The sequence below is a fragment of the Tinamus guttatus genome, unplaced genomic scaffold (genome assembly GCF_059628265.1).
Source record: "Tinamus guttatus ecotype Peru unplaced genomic scaffold, ASM5962826v1 Tinamus_guttatus_pri_ptg000098l, whole genome shotgun sequence".
Taxonomy (NCBI): Eukaryota; Metazoa; Chordata; class Aves; order Tinamiformes; family Tinamidae; genus Tinamus; species Tinamus guttatus.
The window spans coordinates 201128-217256 of NW_028288632.1; the positions used below are offsets into that span (position 1 = coordinate 201128).

At 37.8% G+C, this 16129-nt stretch overlaps 1 protein-coding gene across 1 annotated transcript in view; it reads right to left on the reverse strand.

Annotated features, from left to right (window-relative positions):
* The window catches only part of LOC104576499 (mannosyl-oligosaccharide 1,2-alpha-mannosidase IB), a 115960-nt gene that overhangs the window by 19328 nt on the left and 80503 nt on the right, over positions 1 to 16129 (reverse strand). Inside the window, exon 9 of the mRNA XM_010223881.2 lies at positions 6267 to 6382. Coding sequence (XP_010222183.1) covers positions 6267 to 6382 — 116 coding nt within the window. The remainder of the gene's footprint in view (positions 1 to 6266; positions 6383 to 16129) is intronic.

Below are 16129 nucleotides of genomic sequence, written 5' to 3' on the forward strand. Positions count from 1 at the left end.
CTACAAAGCACACACTATATGAATTAAACGGCTGTTTGCCTACATGCTAAGTCTGAGAAGTATCTATTTGTTCTACTGTACTATTTCTGCGTACTCAAAAAGTATACCCATTTCAGTCAGCAACATATGTTAAGGCAACACCTGTGTGCTCAGCCTTTAGCAGAACAAGAGAGAAATGCTCCAGCGCCGCAGCAGCTTTATAAACTCTCAAAGGAGAGCTAAGGGTCAGGGCAACCGCGCAAAAAAAGCACCATTACTTTATAGGCTAACTGCTACTTTTCCTTTGCACAATTGTGGTGATATATCTGCTGCTTGGGATGTGTAACTGGTATTCTTCCAGCAGTGGAAAAGAAAGCAGCTGACCTATCCTCCCAAAGTTTGCAAACCACATGAAGAAGCACATTTATATTAGCCTCTTCCAGAGAGGGTCACAACCTCCCCATACCTATTGAGCATTAGATAGTTTCTCTTATTGTGTACCTAGAATCTTTCCTGTTACAGTCAGAGTCCATTATGATTATCATATTTATCACAAAGACATTATTCCCATCTTCCTCCTAGAAATCTTTTTTTGTACTTCAGCACATAACTATTTAAGGGGTTCCCATTTTCCTTAAAGTGCAGCACCTATTACTGGTCAGAGTACTCCAACACTGACTGAAACTGAGTATGAAAAAGGGATAAATAGCATTTATTGCTCTTTTTCCCATCCACAGGATCTATTAGAGAAGTGAATTACTTCTCCTCTCCATTATTTTTCAGGTGTCAACAACAAATTGCACCCCAGAACAGAAGGAGCACAACTGTATTTTGCACTAACGGTACTAACGTAGATATACTGAGAACACCCAGCCAGAGAATCTCGCACAACCTGAGATGGGGAGGTCACATCCTTTGGGCCTTTGCTATCTACCCAGATGGCCACAATACAGACTCAAGTAATATACAAGTTAATTGGTATGCAACTTATAATTCACATGGACAGTGAAATAGCTTTTCCTTCTACGTAAAAAATTGGGGCTATCTTTTGTCTTTGTGACAATGAAATGGACAAATGAATGCCTTAGAGTTTGTTTTTGTGACAGCCTAGGTTAATGCTTTTTTCTTTTTAAGCTGGTTCTGTGGTAACCTAAGGCTGTTAAAAAAAGCTTTATTGAATCCAGGCACATTTGATAACAGGAAAATCCTCTAACCCAGATACTGAGATACCATCTGACATCCTACCCTAGTTTTCTTGAACAGTCAATATTGCCTTAGTTATTATTGAGCAAACAAAATTCTTGGAAGTATAGCTAGAAAAGGCACAGTTTTGAGGATCTGAAAACTCACCTAGGGAAGATGGTAATATAAATTGTAATTTTAAATACTCTCCTGTGTAATTTGCTTTCTGAATAGGTCACTGACATACTGCAGTGTTTGCATTACATACTGCAGTGTTTGCAGAAATTTTTCTGAATGGTTGTAACAAGAAGAATTGATCTCAGCTGCGTAGCCAGGGACAAGCTTGTAGAGCCTGTAAGACCAAGGTGACTGTACCCACTAGAAGCCAATGCAGTGGATTACAGGAAGAGGCCTGTACTGATATCAGCAGGAGCCTGTGCTTTGCTTTTACTCTAGACTGCATCATCATTTTGATGGTAAAGTTTTTCTGCCATCCTCTGTTGAGTCTGTGCATGCTAAGGGTATGACAGGGAAGTGCTCGTCTGTATTGTCATTGGGTTTACTTCCTCACTAATTCCACCGTTTTGGAAAGTGCTGAAGTCTGTGTTTATTGCATGATCCACTGAGGAGAGCAGAGATAAGTGATAAACCAGAAACAAGGATATCTCTAACAGCTGCCAAAGTGGCTGTGTAATAATCACGCAAATTGATACTGAAGTCTGCTACGGTATCATGGCCTTTGCTGCTCGGGAGTCCAAGGTGGCTAACAGCACAAGCCTCATTGGTCCTGAAAGTACTTGTGTAGAAAAGATTGGTACTGCTGAAAATTATGCCACTGAAGATGACGCTGAAATCTGAAGCATGAGCTCTCTTGATTCAATTATCCTAGACTATGACAGATTTGACATAACAAAAATGAGTTTTTTATCACATGGCAGATACAATTTGAGCAGCCCTTTTTAGAGCAAAGTGTCTTTTTATTATTAGGAGCAAAAGCACTTAAAAAGGTTTGGATTATTTACTGAAGGAAAGCTTTTTTTTTTTTGTCTGAAAGGTGTATAGAACTCCCCTCTCTTTTGAATTATAGCCTGCCTTTCTGTGATTTCATAACTGTTGAGTATCAAATAGCTGCAGGAACAGTTTCAGGTGTGCAAAATTATGGTTGACACTAGTAAAACCAGCAAAAGCCAAATTTATTTGTTTCACCATTCCTTTACTCTGTACTTTCAGAATATTATTGGACAATACTGTCTAGCTGCAGTGCCCCTTTTCTGAACAGAGAATATATCTTCTGCACTTGAACATCACTGCCTTGTATATGGATAGTTTTTGAAATCTGGAAAATTAAGTTCTAACAGCTTGTTAATAACTAAGTGCCATCTTAAAAAGGAGAAAAGGTAGAATACTCAAAAAAAAAAGCAAGTGTAACCCCCTCAAAATACTATATTATTTAATAACCTATTGCTTGCTAACTATATAAAACCAGATAGTTAATATTTACAGCAATTAAGAGGGAATGGCTGGACATTGCTGGGAATACTGTTCCTAGCAGAAAAGAAAAATTCAAGGAGGTTGAAGTAGACCTGACATTGGTATCCTAGGCTTGACCCATGCTGTCACAAAGCACTCTATTAGGTACTATAAAGCAATGGCGTTCAGCTTGACCATAGATATATATACACTGAAGTAGGCACATATACTTAAGCTCATAAAGAAAACAATCATTTCTCATCATGAAAACAAATAATGAAATTAATTGATGGAACAACAGCTCTGATAGCCTGCAGAATGTCAGAAACAAATCTGAGACATGCAAACAGCATGTTCTTCTTTATCTGACCTTCATACTTTCCATGATTCTATGACTCCAAAACAAACAAACAAAAACAAACAGTAGCAGTACTTGCTGTGTTGTAATAGTCAAATACACTGCTGAATCCTTCCATTAGCTATCTAATACTCTGCAGAAGCAAAGAGTGGAGATAAATTTGTGAATCTGACAGATTAGACTTCTCAGAAACCAAGGTAGCAGCCAAGAACTTGAGAGGAATAAGCCATAGGAGTCACTTAACCACAAGAATAAAGGAGACATCCACACTTCCAGCTGATATGAGAAGAAAAGACACAAAAAAAAGGGCTGGCCAAACAGCACTACAAGAGTTCAGCATGACAACACCGGAAGCAAAGCAAGAGGCCCATCCTCAGTATTAACCACTACATAAAAAAATCTCAACAAGTTTTATATCTGGCTCTTAGCTGCAGCGGTAAGTCTACATATTGAGACATGGAAGAGAAATGCACTTCACAGCAGATCACTACACTAATGTCATAGGAGCATTTTGAGGTTGTGGATGTAGAATATGTTTGTATTCTTGTTGAAGTAGATAGTGGCCTGGCTAAGACTTGTATGACATAGGTTGGAAATTAGGACATCTGAGAAATAGATGCTGTCCTCTTCCCTCCTCTTAAAATTTCCAAGGGATGGGATATCACAACCTACTGCAAGACTTAAGAGTGAGAGTGTGATAGTGGTATCTTCCGCTCTTCCCCTGGTAAAAGCTACAGGAATGAGGTGTGGCTGAACAGATAATATTTTTAGATTGGTGTATGCTGAGAACATTTCCAGTTCTGTGCTATGAGAGGGAAGAAAGTGTATTTACCGCCTTTCCCTTCTGCTTGCATAAATAACATAAAGAGCTTTTGCTCAAAGTTCTCAAAAACAAAGAATATCAGCTGTAAAGGGAGACCCAAGTTACGAGCACACTAAAAGAACAGTACAAAAATGGGCTTTTAAAAATATTTGGGGTTTTCAATTCAAAAATTTAGAATGCAATTAAATATAAGCAAATCTTACTTATTGTTTTACACGTATCTTCCAATGTCAAGTAGGATTTGGGATAAAAAAAAAACATTCGGGGGCAGAAGGATGTTCTAGAATGTGTAAATCAGCATGGCTCATGTAGGCTGATATGTCCATGGAGGGTTTAGGTGGGAGAAAGCCAAAGAAGAGACCATCCGATGCTTGCACTCCATGTCTTATCCTATTGAGAATGGGAGTAACTCAGCTCCCTTCTCCCTCATATCCACACAGTGTCTCCTTCTGGTCCCATTTAAAGGCAGAGATTTACCCACTCAAAATTGTTTGCAAGACTAGGCTTGCAAGGCGCGGAAAGAAAGCAAAACTTTATATTCTCTAACATTTAAGTGCTCACAATTTAAGAACTAGACAGAATATTTCAACAATAAATATAAAGTATGTTAAATAACTGCTATATAAACATTTTAAAAACCCATAATACCCAATAAATTGTATCAAAGACTATAGCTCTCCAAATAGTGTTGTTGACTTCTAACAAAGCCTGGAAAACTAAGGAAGTGCAAAATGACTGTGAAACAGTTGATGCTGTAACAGTATTTTAAAAGGTTACTGGAACAATCAAAATTAAATAAGCGAATTTAAAATTAAATATGAGTGACAAGGGTACTCTGTATGCTTATATTTCTATAAGGAATTTCCTTCCTATTGTACTATAACAAAATATTTGTCGTAAAGCAAGTTCACATGAAGTGGATTAAAAGCTGGCTCACTGTAAGAGTTGGAAGTAAAATAAAAAAATGTGAAAAATCCCCATTCCATGAAGATTTTGCAAAGACATTTTTATTCTGTGCTACGCAGCATTTCTATCAATGATCTGCAAGAAAAAAATGCTAATAAATTTTGTAAGTGACAAAAATTGATGGAGCTATTGATAATGATAAAGGAAAAGTCAGTCCTGTAAAATCACTCAGAACAAGTTATAAAATGTGTTTTACATGAACAATTGTCTTTTAATAGAGATAAGTCAAGGTCATACAGCAAGGAATCAGGAATATAAGTCATAGTAGTCAGACAGTGGTAAATCAAAAAGATTATGACTTCAGAGGATAACTAAAAAATAGATGATAGTGCAATGCCAAGGTAAAAAGTGCAAATACAACTCCTGAGTGTGAAGGGAGGAACATACTGAGAGCAATCAGGAGATGACACATTACAGCATTAACAGAACCATTAGAGAAACAAAGTATTCAAGCCTTGTCTTCACATTGAAGATATAGGGAAGAATTTAAGAACAGCTTAAAAATAATTCAAAATCTGAAAGAATCATTTTATACTGTGACACAAAAGAAATAATCTATTTCTGTTTCGGAAAAAGTACGTTAGCTGCTTATCAGACCTCTGTTAGTAACTATCTATATGATGCAGTAACCTCTTAAAAGCAACAGCTCTTTAATGCGGAAAAGGAAAAATCCAATCATCTGGAAGCCAAAGCCATTCAAATTCAGTCACAAATAAGATCTATCACAGTTTCAAAACATTATGGTCTAGAAATTTCTTTTTATATATATATAGTATATACATATTTTGAGACCTCCAAGAACAGGCATTTTTGCTTTAGGAGACTGATATAAACTTGCACCAAAATTAAGCTTTAGAAGTTTGCTTTCAGAGAAACAGGCATGAATATAGCATGGAACCAGGTGGAACCAAGTGTGCATCTGCATTCAGACAGAATTACACAATCTCTGCCCTACTGCTGTTGGTACTAGACTAGACTAAAACTAGCTTATTACTCTTCTCATATGCTAAAGTCTTAACTGTAGCATAGACATATGGGTGCAAGGGATCCTGAGGACAGAGGATGGCCAGGGAGGGTTGGGAATGGGGCGAGGAACTAAGAAATCAACAGTGGGCAGCATAAAACTCAGATAGGCACTTGGCCAAATGTGGTATAAAACATCTGAATGTGTTAGAATAATTTAAAGAATAAGACATTTCAAAAACTCCACTCCTAGAATAATTCTGAACACTGGCTAAAAATGAATGGACAGTTCGGCATATCTTTGTATCTCTATGTTATATCCATTTGGAGAAGTTATTTTTAGCACAATAATCTGCATCACAATAACACTTTTTAAAGTACTCAAGTTAAACTAGCCATGTTCATCACTTGATTTCTTGAAACTTACATAATCAAAACAAGTCCTGTGTCTTTTTTCCCCCCCCACTCATCAAAGATGTTTTTTTAAGTTCCACTATGTTGGAAAACCCAATGAATTATAATCACCTCAATTGCGTCATCATACATTTTTCTTGCCTCCGTGTCCGTCTTCTCTGACATAAGCCAGGCTTTCAATAAATATTCATAAAAACTGTCTCCCAGTCCACCCACAGACGTGTGATCTGCAGAAGAGAAAGAGCGGAAAAAATACTGAAGTTATTACATAATTTGTAATTTAATGTAATTCAATAATTTGACAGTTTTAAGATTCACCATTGTAAAAATATCTGTCTTCTAAGCCTGTTTAGTATGACAAAGCTGTACCGTGTGCCCTCCAAACTTACTTCACATGCTTGGAACCTGTACCCCAGCAGGCAGGCCCATTTTCCTGCTGCACATTTTCATTATTTGTCATTCTGCTTTGTTTGTACAATAAGGATGTCTCTCACATCATAAATTTGATTTAAGCTATGCATTTACTTCATGTCACAGATTTTTTTTTTTTTGCTGCTGTTTTCTGGGTTTTTGTTTTGCACTAGATTCCAGCTCCAAATGAACTACATCATTCAATACATCGTTTCCTTTTTGGCTTTTTTTTTTTTTTTCCTTCCAAAAGTCACCTTTTGCAAGTAGTGTCGTTGTTACCCTGTACTGACAGACAAGAGAACTATCTGTGTTTTCTGTTTGGGTGACTGATACATTCACATCCAAAACCTACTACTGATGCCTGATGCAGTCCTAGCGCCCCTCTTCCAACTAAAGGTAAGCGCTCCTTCAGCACACACTTCTTTCAAAATGTACTATAGTCTCTTAAACTTACTGGTCTCTCTGACCATGAAAGCACATCAACCTTCCTAGAATTACAGCCCAAAGCACTGGCACCAGAACAATCAGCCTGCTGAATGCAGGCAAAGGAAATGGTTAAGATCAATTCTGTGAAAATGTCCAGAAATTCATTGCCCCAAGCATAGTGGTTAGTCATAAAACTTCATTTTATTTTCTGGTGGAAAAAAAGGTATGATACTTCCTTTTTCAAGGTTCCTCAAAAAAGTGATATTATCCATAGCCTTTCTGTGATGAAGGTGTAAAAGGGAGAATGCCAAAGGATTTCTAAGCACAGAGCAGGAGCAGTGGAAAGCCTTTAGCTTTGCCATTGTTTCCAGGTCGCAAATTTGGAGGAAATAACGCTCATATCCTCTTCCTACACCCCCAGAATCTCTTAGACAGCCTTGTCAAACGCAGGTAGTCAGTGATTTAAGTCCATGTAAGGAGCTTTCAAGTATGTTCTGATTTTTACCTGCGAGAGGGCACTCAGGTCTCGAGTCATTTCCTTTTACAACTGCTAGAGCTAGAAGTTATTCTTTCAATGAACAATCACATTCTCACATAAACACATGAACTGAGTCCATATTTTTTTGGGGAAAAAATCATCACAATGAGCAGAATACACAAGTTTGTGTATTTACAAATAAGGGGATTCCCCCACAGCCTGGCTGAAGAGCAGGACAAAGGGAGGAGGGAGACTGAGCAAAGCCATGAATGAGTGGGACAAAAGAGCATATGCCAAGAGTTGGGGGCCTTTACAAACAAGGGAAATAAGGGAATTCCCCCACATTCTTCAGCAAGGGGGACAAAGGAATCAGGTGACCTCAGGTGGGAGCAAGCTATTGTGTGGAAAATCCTCTGTCTCCTTTTTGGACATTCAGTTCTTGACAGCAAGATTTTCCGCACAACAAGACTACAACTCATGTCAACACTAAAAGTCTTCACAACAGATACAGTTTAAACTTTTTCTGTTAAGCTGCTGTCTCCTCCCTAATTGCATTCTGTCACTTTAGGCAGAGACTACTATCAGCATTACACTGAAATGCAAGAGGCCTTTCAAAGGTACATCCAGTTCCCAACCAGGATGGAGTTGCTAAGCTGCATGCTTGCAGCGGCTCCAGCTTGCTTCAGAACATGGAAGAGCAGAAGAATGAGTGAAAAAGGCACATTTATTAAAATAAGTCATCCATGCTTCAGGTGAATTTCTAAAGTCAATTATTAGAAAAACTATTGCACTTCTTCAGTCATTCAAAAACTGCATTTCTCACCTGTCGGCAGCTCTTTTCCTCCCCTACATTCCTTTCTGTTTTAGATGAAAGTACACGGAAAAAAAGGAACTAGTAGCACTGAGACACACATGACTCAGATGCATCCTCTTGACAGCCTTTTCTGTACCTACATGTGCAAGCCTTTCAGAGGTGCATATTCTCTTCCCATTCAGCAAGCAAGAAGCAAACATGACAGTGCTCGAGGGCTTCTGAAGTCCTTGCAGGTGTTGGCTGCATCATGTCTTTTTTTTTTTTTTTTTTCTCTCTATTTCACCTGCCTTCTTCCACCTCCTGAACTACTGGGAGGTCTCATGTCTCCTCAATCATTAAACACTGAGCACCCCACTCTTCAGTTGCTACCCTCCACAGACAGAGCACAGGGTAGACATGTCAGGGGAAACTGATTCAGGTCATTCTCTTTAGTAGCAGAAAAGGAAATGATGAAACTTTTTTTTTGCGGGGAGGGGAGGAGAGGGTGGCCACAATTCTGGGAGAACACAGACATCATGGACCAAGACTGTTCACACCAGAAGGAGACAGTATTTCAATGGACCTTAGTGCATTTATGCTCTGATCCAGATGCATCCTTTTTCACTCCCTGACTACTTTCCCAGAAGAAAGAAGTCAGGCCATAATGAGGTGACAGCAGAAGCTGAACTGAGGCTTAAGCATGGCAAGTTTCCAACTCCTGCAGCTGTATTAACTACATCTCTGGCAGTACCTTCTTCAGGTGTTCTAGGTCCAGGACATGTTGCTAAAGCAGGATTTGTTGCAATCTGTTTAGGGACTACAGTCACAAGTAACTGAAATGTAAATACTTTTAGTAACAGCTTGCAGGATTTTGATAGTGAGCAGAATAGACAAGTTTGTATATTCACAAATAAGGGGATTCCCCCAGTCTGGCAGAAGAGCAGGACAAAAGGAGGGGGGGAAACTGAGCGGAGCCATGAGTGAGTGGGAAAAAAAAGAGCATATGCCAAGAAGGAAACTGCTCCCCTTCTTCAGCAGTGAGGAAGAGAGGGCAGATGGAAGGAGGCAGGGAGTTTGGTGCAGCTGGGCCAGGAAGGCTGTAACTTCTGAGTACCTTGGTCAATGGGGAAAAGGAGAGGGCATCCCTCAGTCAGGAAATTAGGATAAAAGGGGGGCTGCGTCCTCCAGCACTTTGAGACACCTCACAGGGATATGCTCAGTGGACTCTCCCTTTATATGAATAAAGTTTTAGGACTCCTCTCATTCCTTTTTGGACATTCAGTTCTTGACAGCGAGATTTTCCACACAATAGCTTGCTCCCACCTAGAGCAGAAATATCAAATGTTTTTTTAAAGATTACCTAACAAACACATAATTGAGAAAATCCAAAAATCATGTTCACCTCTTTCCCACAAGCTGCAGCAGAGAGCCCTTCTTTTAAATTCTATCATTATCATTATCTAAGACTTCTAAAGCTAGTTCTCACTCCAAATAATTTTTTTCCTATTAGCAATCAATTATCTCACAGGCGAAAAGCTGCCTTCTCTGAAGAAGACCACAACAACTATGTAAGAGCAAACCTAGTAACATATAGCAGGTCAGAAAGAAATTGAGCAAGTACATGGTGCCTTGCTGAAATGACAATGAATCACAGTTTGATATAGGAGAGAAAATTTGTGGCTTCTGAGGATTCACTCTTTGTAAGCGGAGTTGTTTCTTTACAAATCTGACAGATAAATAAACTTGCTCTTTCTGAGCTAGCTCCTCAGGGCCCAGACATTAGGATGCCCACTCCTCAGTTATGGCTGAGGCACAACGGCTCTGCTATTTTGGAGGACAGCAGCTTTAGTCTGAGTAGGTAACACAGACTTTAGGCATTCCCATAGTTCCTTCTCCTTTCTCATACCTTGATGTACATAATGGCTCCAAACACTTTCCAACAAGTCTTATTCTAAGTGAGTAGCAGCGGTTCCCAAGAACAGTTACGACAGCAGCCAGCACTTTAAAAACATGTGTCACCTCCTTTTCTTTACAGGGAAACTTTGGTTCAGTAAGCAATAAAATATTTTGCACAACTTAAAGCCCCTAAAGATAATGTTAATAATAAAACCTGTTCTAATGAAAGTCTACATGCTCTCTGAAGCAAACTTAAGGTGCAGAAATTATATTTAAACAGATGGCCTTAGGTAGTTAACAGCAGCTTAGTGAGGCAAATTAAAAGCAGTTCATTACTTGTTAGACCTCTCCCCTTTGTTCCTTAATTGTACCACTGTCTTTCTTGGCAATGAGCAGGAATAAAGAAAGAAGCCAAGCATTGTTGAAAAGCAACACACTGCCTCAGAGCTGACACTGCAGTCACAGCCATCGGATCTGACAGGAGCCACTTCCCCTTCCCAACCTGTATCATGTGCTATTCTACTTCCTTGGCATCCAGCCAGTTTGCACATACATACATTAAACATCTGTTTGCACTAACATTTTAAAGCACTTCTTTTTTTCCAACAGCAACATTTTTCAACTATTCTGTAGAAGACTGGGAGGGAAAGGAAGCAACTATTGCTTTAAATAGAAAAACAATGTCACCTGTGTGCTAGTTTGGAGGGAGAAGTTTGACATGGTTAAAGAAAAAAAATTCATTTTGCATATATAGTTGCTTCCTATGCAAAAGTATATAGCATAGTATATAGTGTATTTATAGAATATAAAATTTCTTTCTTCTGCCGCAGCTCCAGCAGAGCTTCATACAACTCGTTCTTTGAGGCTGTGGATACAGCATAAAATTTGTGTTTGTGCTCACACAAGACATAAGCATTACCTAACTTCTGCTGTACATGTAAGCATAGGTAAGTAGTGCAAAGCTGTCAAATAATTTCCTCCCACATTCTGTAGTTGATGTTTCACTTACCAAATACCTTCTAATCTTAAGGATATCATTTGATACTTGGCTTTTTAAAACCCCATTGATAATCTACAGCTACTAGTTCAAAACAATGTGAAATCAATGTAAACTGTATATCAAAGCTTATATCACAGCTCTTTTATGAACAGTGATTACTACTGCGTTTGAGAGGCCCACAGGAAGTTAAATGCCACTATATAAAGTAGATTGTATTTCTCTGTGAAAAAGAGATTAAGGTATTTTTCCTCTTCAGCGTACATTCTGGTGGTGTTCTGCACACACTAATTCTGCTCAGTTATGAAACAGCTTCCTTGGAAGCAGAGTACCAAGCAGAACCTTGTTCAAAAACATGACTAATGGAAGACTTCCTTTACTAATAACAGTGGTGTTTTTAGGGACAGTGTCGTTAACAGAGTAATCATCCCCCTTTCCCAGGATCTTCTACAGTTCTGCTAAAATTTCCTTAAAGGAGAACTACAGAGAAGTAGGCAAAACCAGTTAAAAGAATCTAAAAGAATCAGCTAAGAGAATTATGTCTTTGTAGGTATCAGACAATTTAAAAACAGCCTAATGGATCCCCAAAATACCCACACAGTATACACACAGTTTGTAAGGGTATTACTCACCAAATAAAGATTAGGAAGAGAGTAAAACGAAGCAATAAACAGCTCAGGAAAATAAGGGAGATTATTAGTAAGAGGAAAGGATCTTTCAAAAAACCCTGATGTGTCCAAGTTAGGATAAATAGGATGATAAAACTCCAGGAGGTCACATAGAAAGTACAATAAGGCAACCAAGCAAGTTTGAGAACAACTTGTGAACAGCACGAAAACCTGGACAACCTTTGAAAATAGGATATCTCATGCTAGAAAACTGAAAAGTCAGCAGATAAAGTACAAAAGGAGCATATAGAGAAATGAAATTAGAGAAGAAAAGCAAAATGATTTGTTTTGTGTGTTCTAGCTTGCCACTGGGCCTGGAGATGTTCACATGCCAGAATCTTTATGTGAGATAAAGTTTAAGTCTCAAACTGAGCTGCAAAACGTAAGCAGAGAGAACAGTGGAAAAAAAAATTAAAAAATCAGGGGTCAGAGAGCATTGACCCCTTCCCCCACGTCTTCCTTAAAAAAGGGGGAATTGATGAACTGCGATCTCTTGCTTAAAACAGCCTCAAATGTTTCAAGAAAGCTGGAAATACAGACCACAAACCTGATGCCTGTACAGAGAAAAATCAGTAAAAACTATGGCATGGACAGTATTCAGTGAATACATGGATAAATACCACACATAGATGAAGCCAGGGGGCGTTTTATATAGACGTAACATCTGAGGAATCCACTGAAATCCTCCAAAGAACTCAAATCTGGGGTGAACAGAAATCTGGACAGCACAGCCTACCTGAACTTCCAAGAAGTAACTGACAAGTTTTATTTTTCACCCTTGCATTAAAAGCACCACCAATAAGTCAAAGGAAGAGATCTTTCCCCTCTGCTCAGCACTGGTTGGACCATTTTTGAAGCACTGTGTCTGCCTCTGTGCTCCCCAATGAGAGATAATCATGGACATACTGGACAAGTCTAGCAAAAGGCCATTAATATGATAAAGGCAGATGCAGAGAGAACATGGTTGCTAATACCTATGAAGAAGGCTTACTTAACTCCATGGCCCTAACATTAAGTAAGTTGTAACCCAGAATCTCCAGCTCTGAATAAAAGACTGTTGATGATTGGCTTATTTTTCTTAAAGTGGGAACTAAAAATGACTTTAAAATAATTGAAAGCACAAAATCATTTCTGTAGGTGAATTATATCTGTAGGTACATTTACATATTTGCTAGTGCATTCAAAAATGCTCTCTCAGATACTTCTGAGGTTGCATTGGCCTTCACAAACATGAATCATCTTAAACTTAAATAACTAGTTAAAAATTCAATCTGAATATATGGTGATGCACATTCACCTTTATAATACTGTTCAGAACTTTTTTTTTTCTCCTGAGGACATGGGGACAGAGCGTAATATTGAGTCAGTTTTGGAAGACTACATAAAAATTATATCTCATTATTCTTTTTCTATGAGCTAATTATGCAAGCTGGTAAACAATCCTGGTGACGTTTGGTTCATATGAGATCTATGCACAGTGCCAGATGTGCAGTGAGTAATAAGAAAAGCTAGTATTTTGCAAAAGCTTCAGATTGCCATTCAAGCAAAGTATACTAAATCAGAGTTTACATGCAAGGAAAGTAATTAAAAGATGGTTAAAATACACATTTGAAAAACACACTTGTAGTGAATACTAAATTTTGCAATCACTAGCTTCTTGAATCTGATGCATACTCTGGAGTTCTTCCTGAGGAACTAACCCCACAGAATAAAGCACTGTGACTACTAAAGAACATCACATAGCAGAAACAGAAGACAGCGAGTTGTCTGTACGATGAGTTTCCAATTATGGAGTAAGCTGAGGGTGCTGGTCCCAAAAACCTAACGATTAGATGGACTGACCAGTATACTACATCTTTCTTCTTTGTTTTAACTTTTATTTATTATATCTTGTGCTGTTTCTGAATGCATAAAAGAATATAAAAGAATCAGTGCAACTGAACAAATACAAATGGTTCCTTGAAAATGCACAGTATATATATTTATATATGACTGAGGGTGCTAATCTCTCCCAGTGCCTAGAGGCTTCTCTGGACTTCCAGAGATATGAATTTCCCAAAGATTATCAATAAACACGCACATGGCAAGGGAGATTTTTTTTCTTCCAGCCTGATTATCAAAGAGATCTTGTACCAGTTTCACAAAAGGTCATTATAATCTACCCCGCCACACCTATTCAGTTTTTAGTCACAAGGAACCTAAACACTCTTTGTCAGAGACTGCACTGCTTTCCAAATGCAATTCAAGGCTTATTTATTTGCTTAGTTTCAAATAATTTGGGTCCCTCTTGTAGGAGTAGATACTTTTTCAGGACACCGTTTTTTTCAGGCCTCTGGTTTGCTTCCAGATAATAAACCCATGTCAGAAAACAAAGTAATCTGCATACCAGCAGATAAGCAATATATCAATCAAAATTTAAAGAATTAAATAGAAAAAAATAAAACTTGTCTGAAAGCATTCTCTAAACAGCCATATGAAGTCTTCAACAATAACAAAATCTACAGCAATCCAAAATGTTAGAAATTACTTGGAATGTTGTATCTTATTTTGAAAGAAACAAAGCACCAAACAATCATATTATAGCAGATATTTATTCTAATACTTGAGAATTTATTTCAGTAACTCAGCCAAAAATGCTTTCCTGTTAGAGATAACTTTCCTGCTATTGATTACAGTTGTAGTATCAATGCACATACTATCAAACTTTAGATATTATAAAATGTATGGGACATATTAAAATTTAACTTCTGCTCCAGTCACATTATGTCGAATACAATAATAACATATCCTAATTTCTTAGAAATACTAAAATGAATACACTAGAGTTATGAAACACTCCTAAGATTATAACATAGTACATATCCACATATGGTTAGAACTGAGAATGGACTATAACAACAGCGCTTTTCTTTCATGAATTTGCACCTCTAACACTGCTTTAGGATTTTTAAGTATAGGTAGGTTGCATACATTAAGGAAAAATCAAGCAAAAATTAGAAATTCTGGAATAACACATAAAAATTACACATCTTAAAACCATAAATGTTAGCTATGAGTCTCAAGCAAAGAAAGACTAACTTCAATCTTAAAACCAAGGATAAAAAAAAACCTACCGACCCATTTCAGTGAACTACATTGTAACTAAAGCCTGAAGTAGTAAAGAGGGAGGCAGATCTCCCCTAAGCACCACAAACAATCCTCCTTTGACAAAGTGCTAATACTAGAGCAAACAAGCTCAAGAGAAGAAAAGCTAAGGGACCGGGACGGAGTAGAAGTGATTACACTAATATTAACTTCTATTAAGAAATCCAAATCCTTTCACCATCAGTTTTCCTTAGCACCAGCTGGCTTACGCAACTCAACCTGCAGGAGCCCATTTCTGCTGTGCACATAACTTTTGAAGAATTGCTTTTCTGTTTGCCTTCAGAGTGACTCCAGTTAAATTGCAGTTCAATCTTCGCTTCACACAGTTGGGCTTAGGGTCCTCAGCTGCTCTAAATAGGTGCAAGCTCCCTTTTTAGTTCCTTAATCCAGAAATCTGAAACCCTGAAAATTGCAGCTGCTGCAATTCTGTAGAAATTGAAGGATGTCATAAAGTAGTGTAGATTGTTTAAAAGTGCCAACATTTGTAAATTAACTGAAGCAAAGTCAACTCTGATAAAAAGAGTTTCAGGTACAACTTTTAAACAGGCATGAATTATCACTAAAGAATACATTACCAACAAAAGTTTTTTTTCTTCTTTTTTTTTTTCCTGAAAACACTCAGGTTGTCACATTTAAAAAAAAAAAAAAAGAGCATTTAAACTTGCAAAGCCAAACATTTGGAAGTGAGCAGACAGCTGAATGGCCTTCCAGTTCAAATGCCTGGTACCATGAAAGGTTCAAGCAACAAAATGCATCTTCAAATTGGATATAATTATGATTCTGTAATGTCAAAGGATTACCCTAATTTAGTAACTTACAACAAACTTTTCTTTCACATTCAGGAGTTCACAGCTGGAGCAAACACTTTCTCTCAAATTCATATTTCACTAAAACTTCAAAATATTCTTGCTATTATCTATACAAGCAATCTATACAATTTTACATAAGCAATGCCTTACCACTAGCACAGCCTATTTTAAGAGAGTAAATTATTCACATCAATATTACCTGAACTACATTTGTTTTTTTTTTTAGTGCATGACACAATAAAACAAGGTGTAATGAATTATAAGTACAAGGGGATTCTACGTGTAAGAATGAAAATGCTCAGGTTGCATTTTCTGGTACACACCACAGAGCTGCATCACTTTCAAGAAAGGT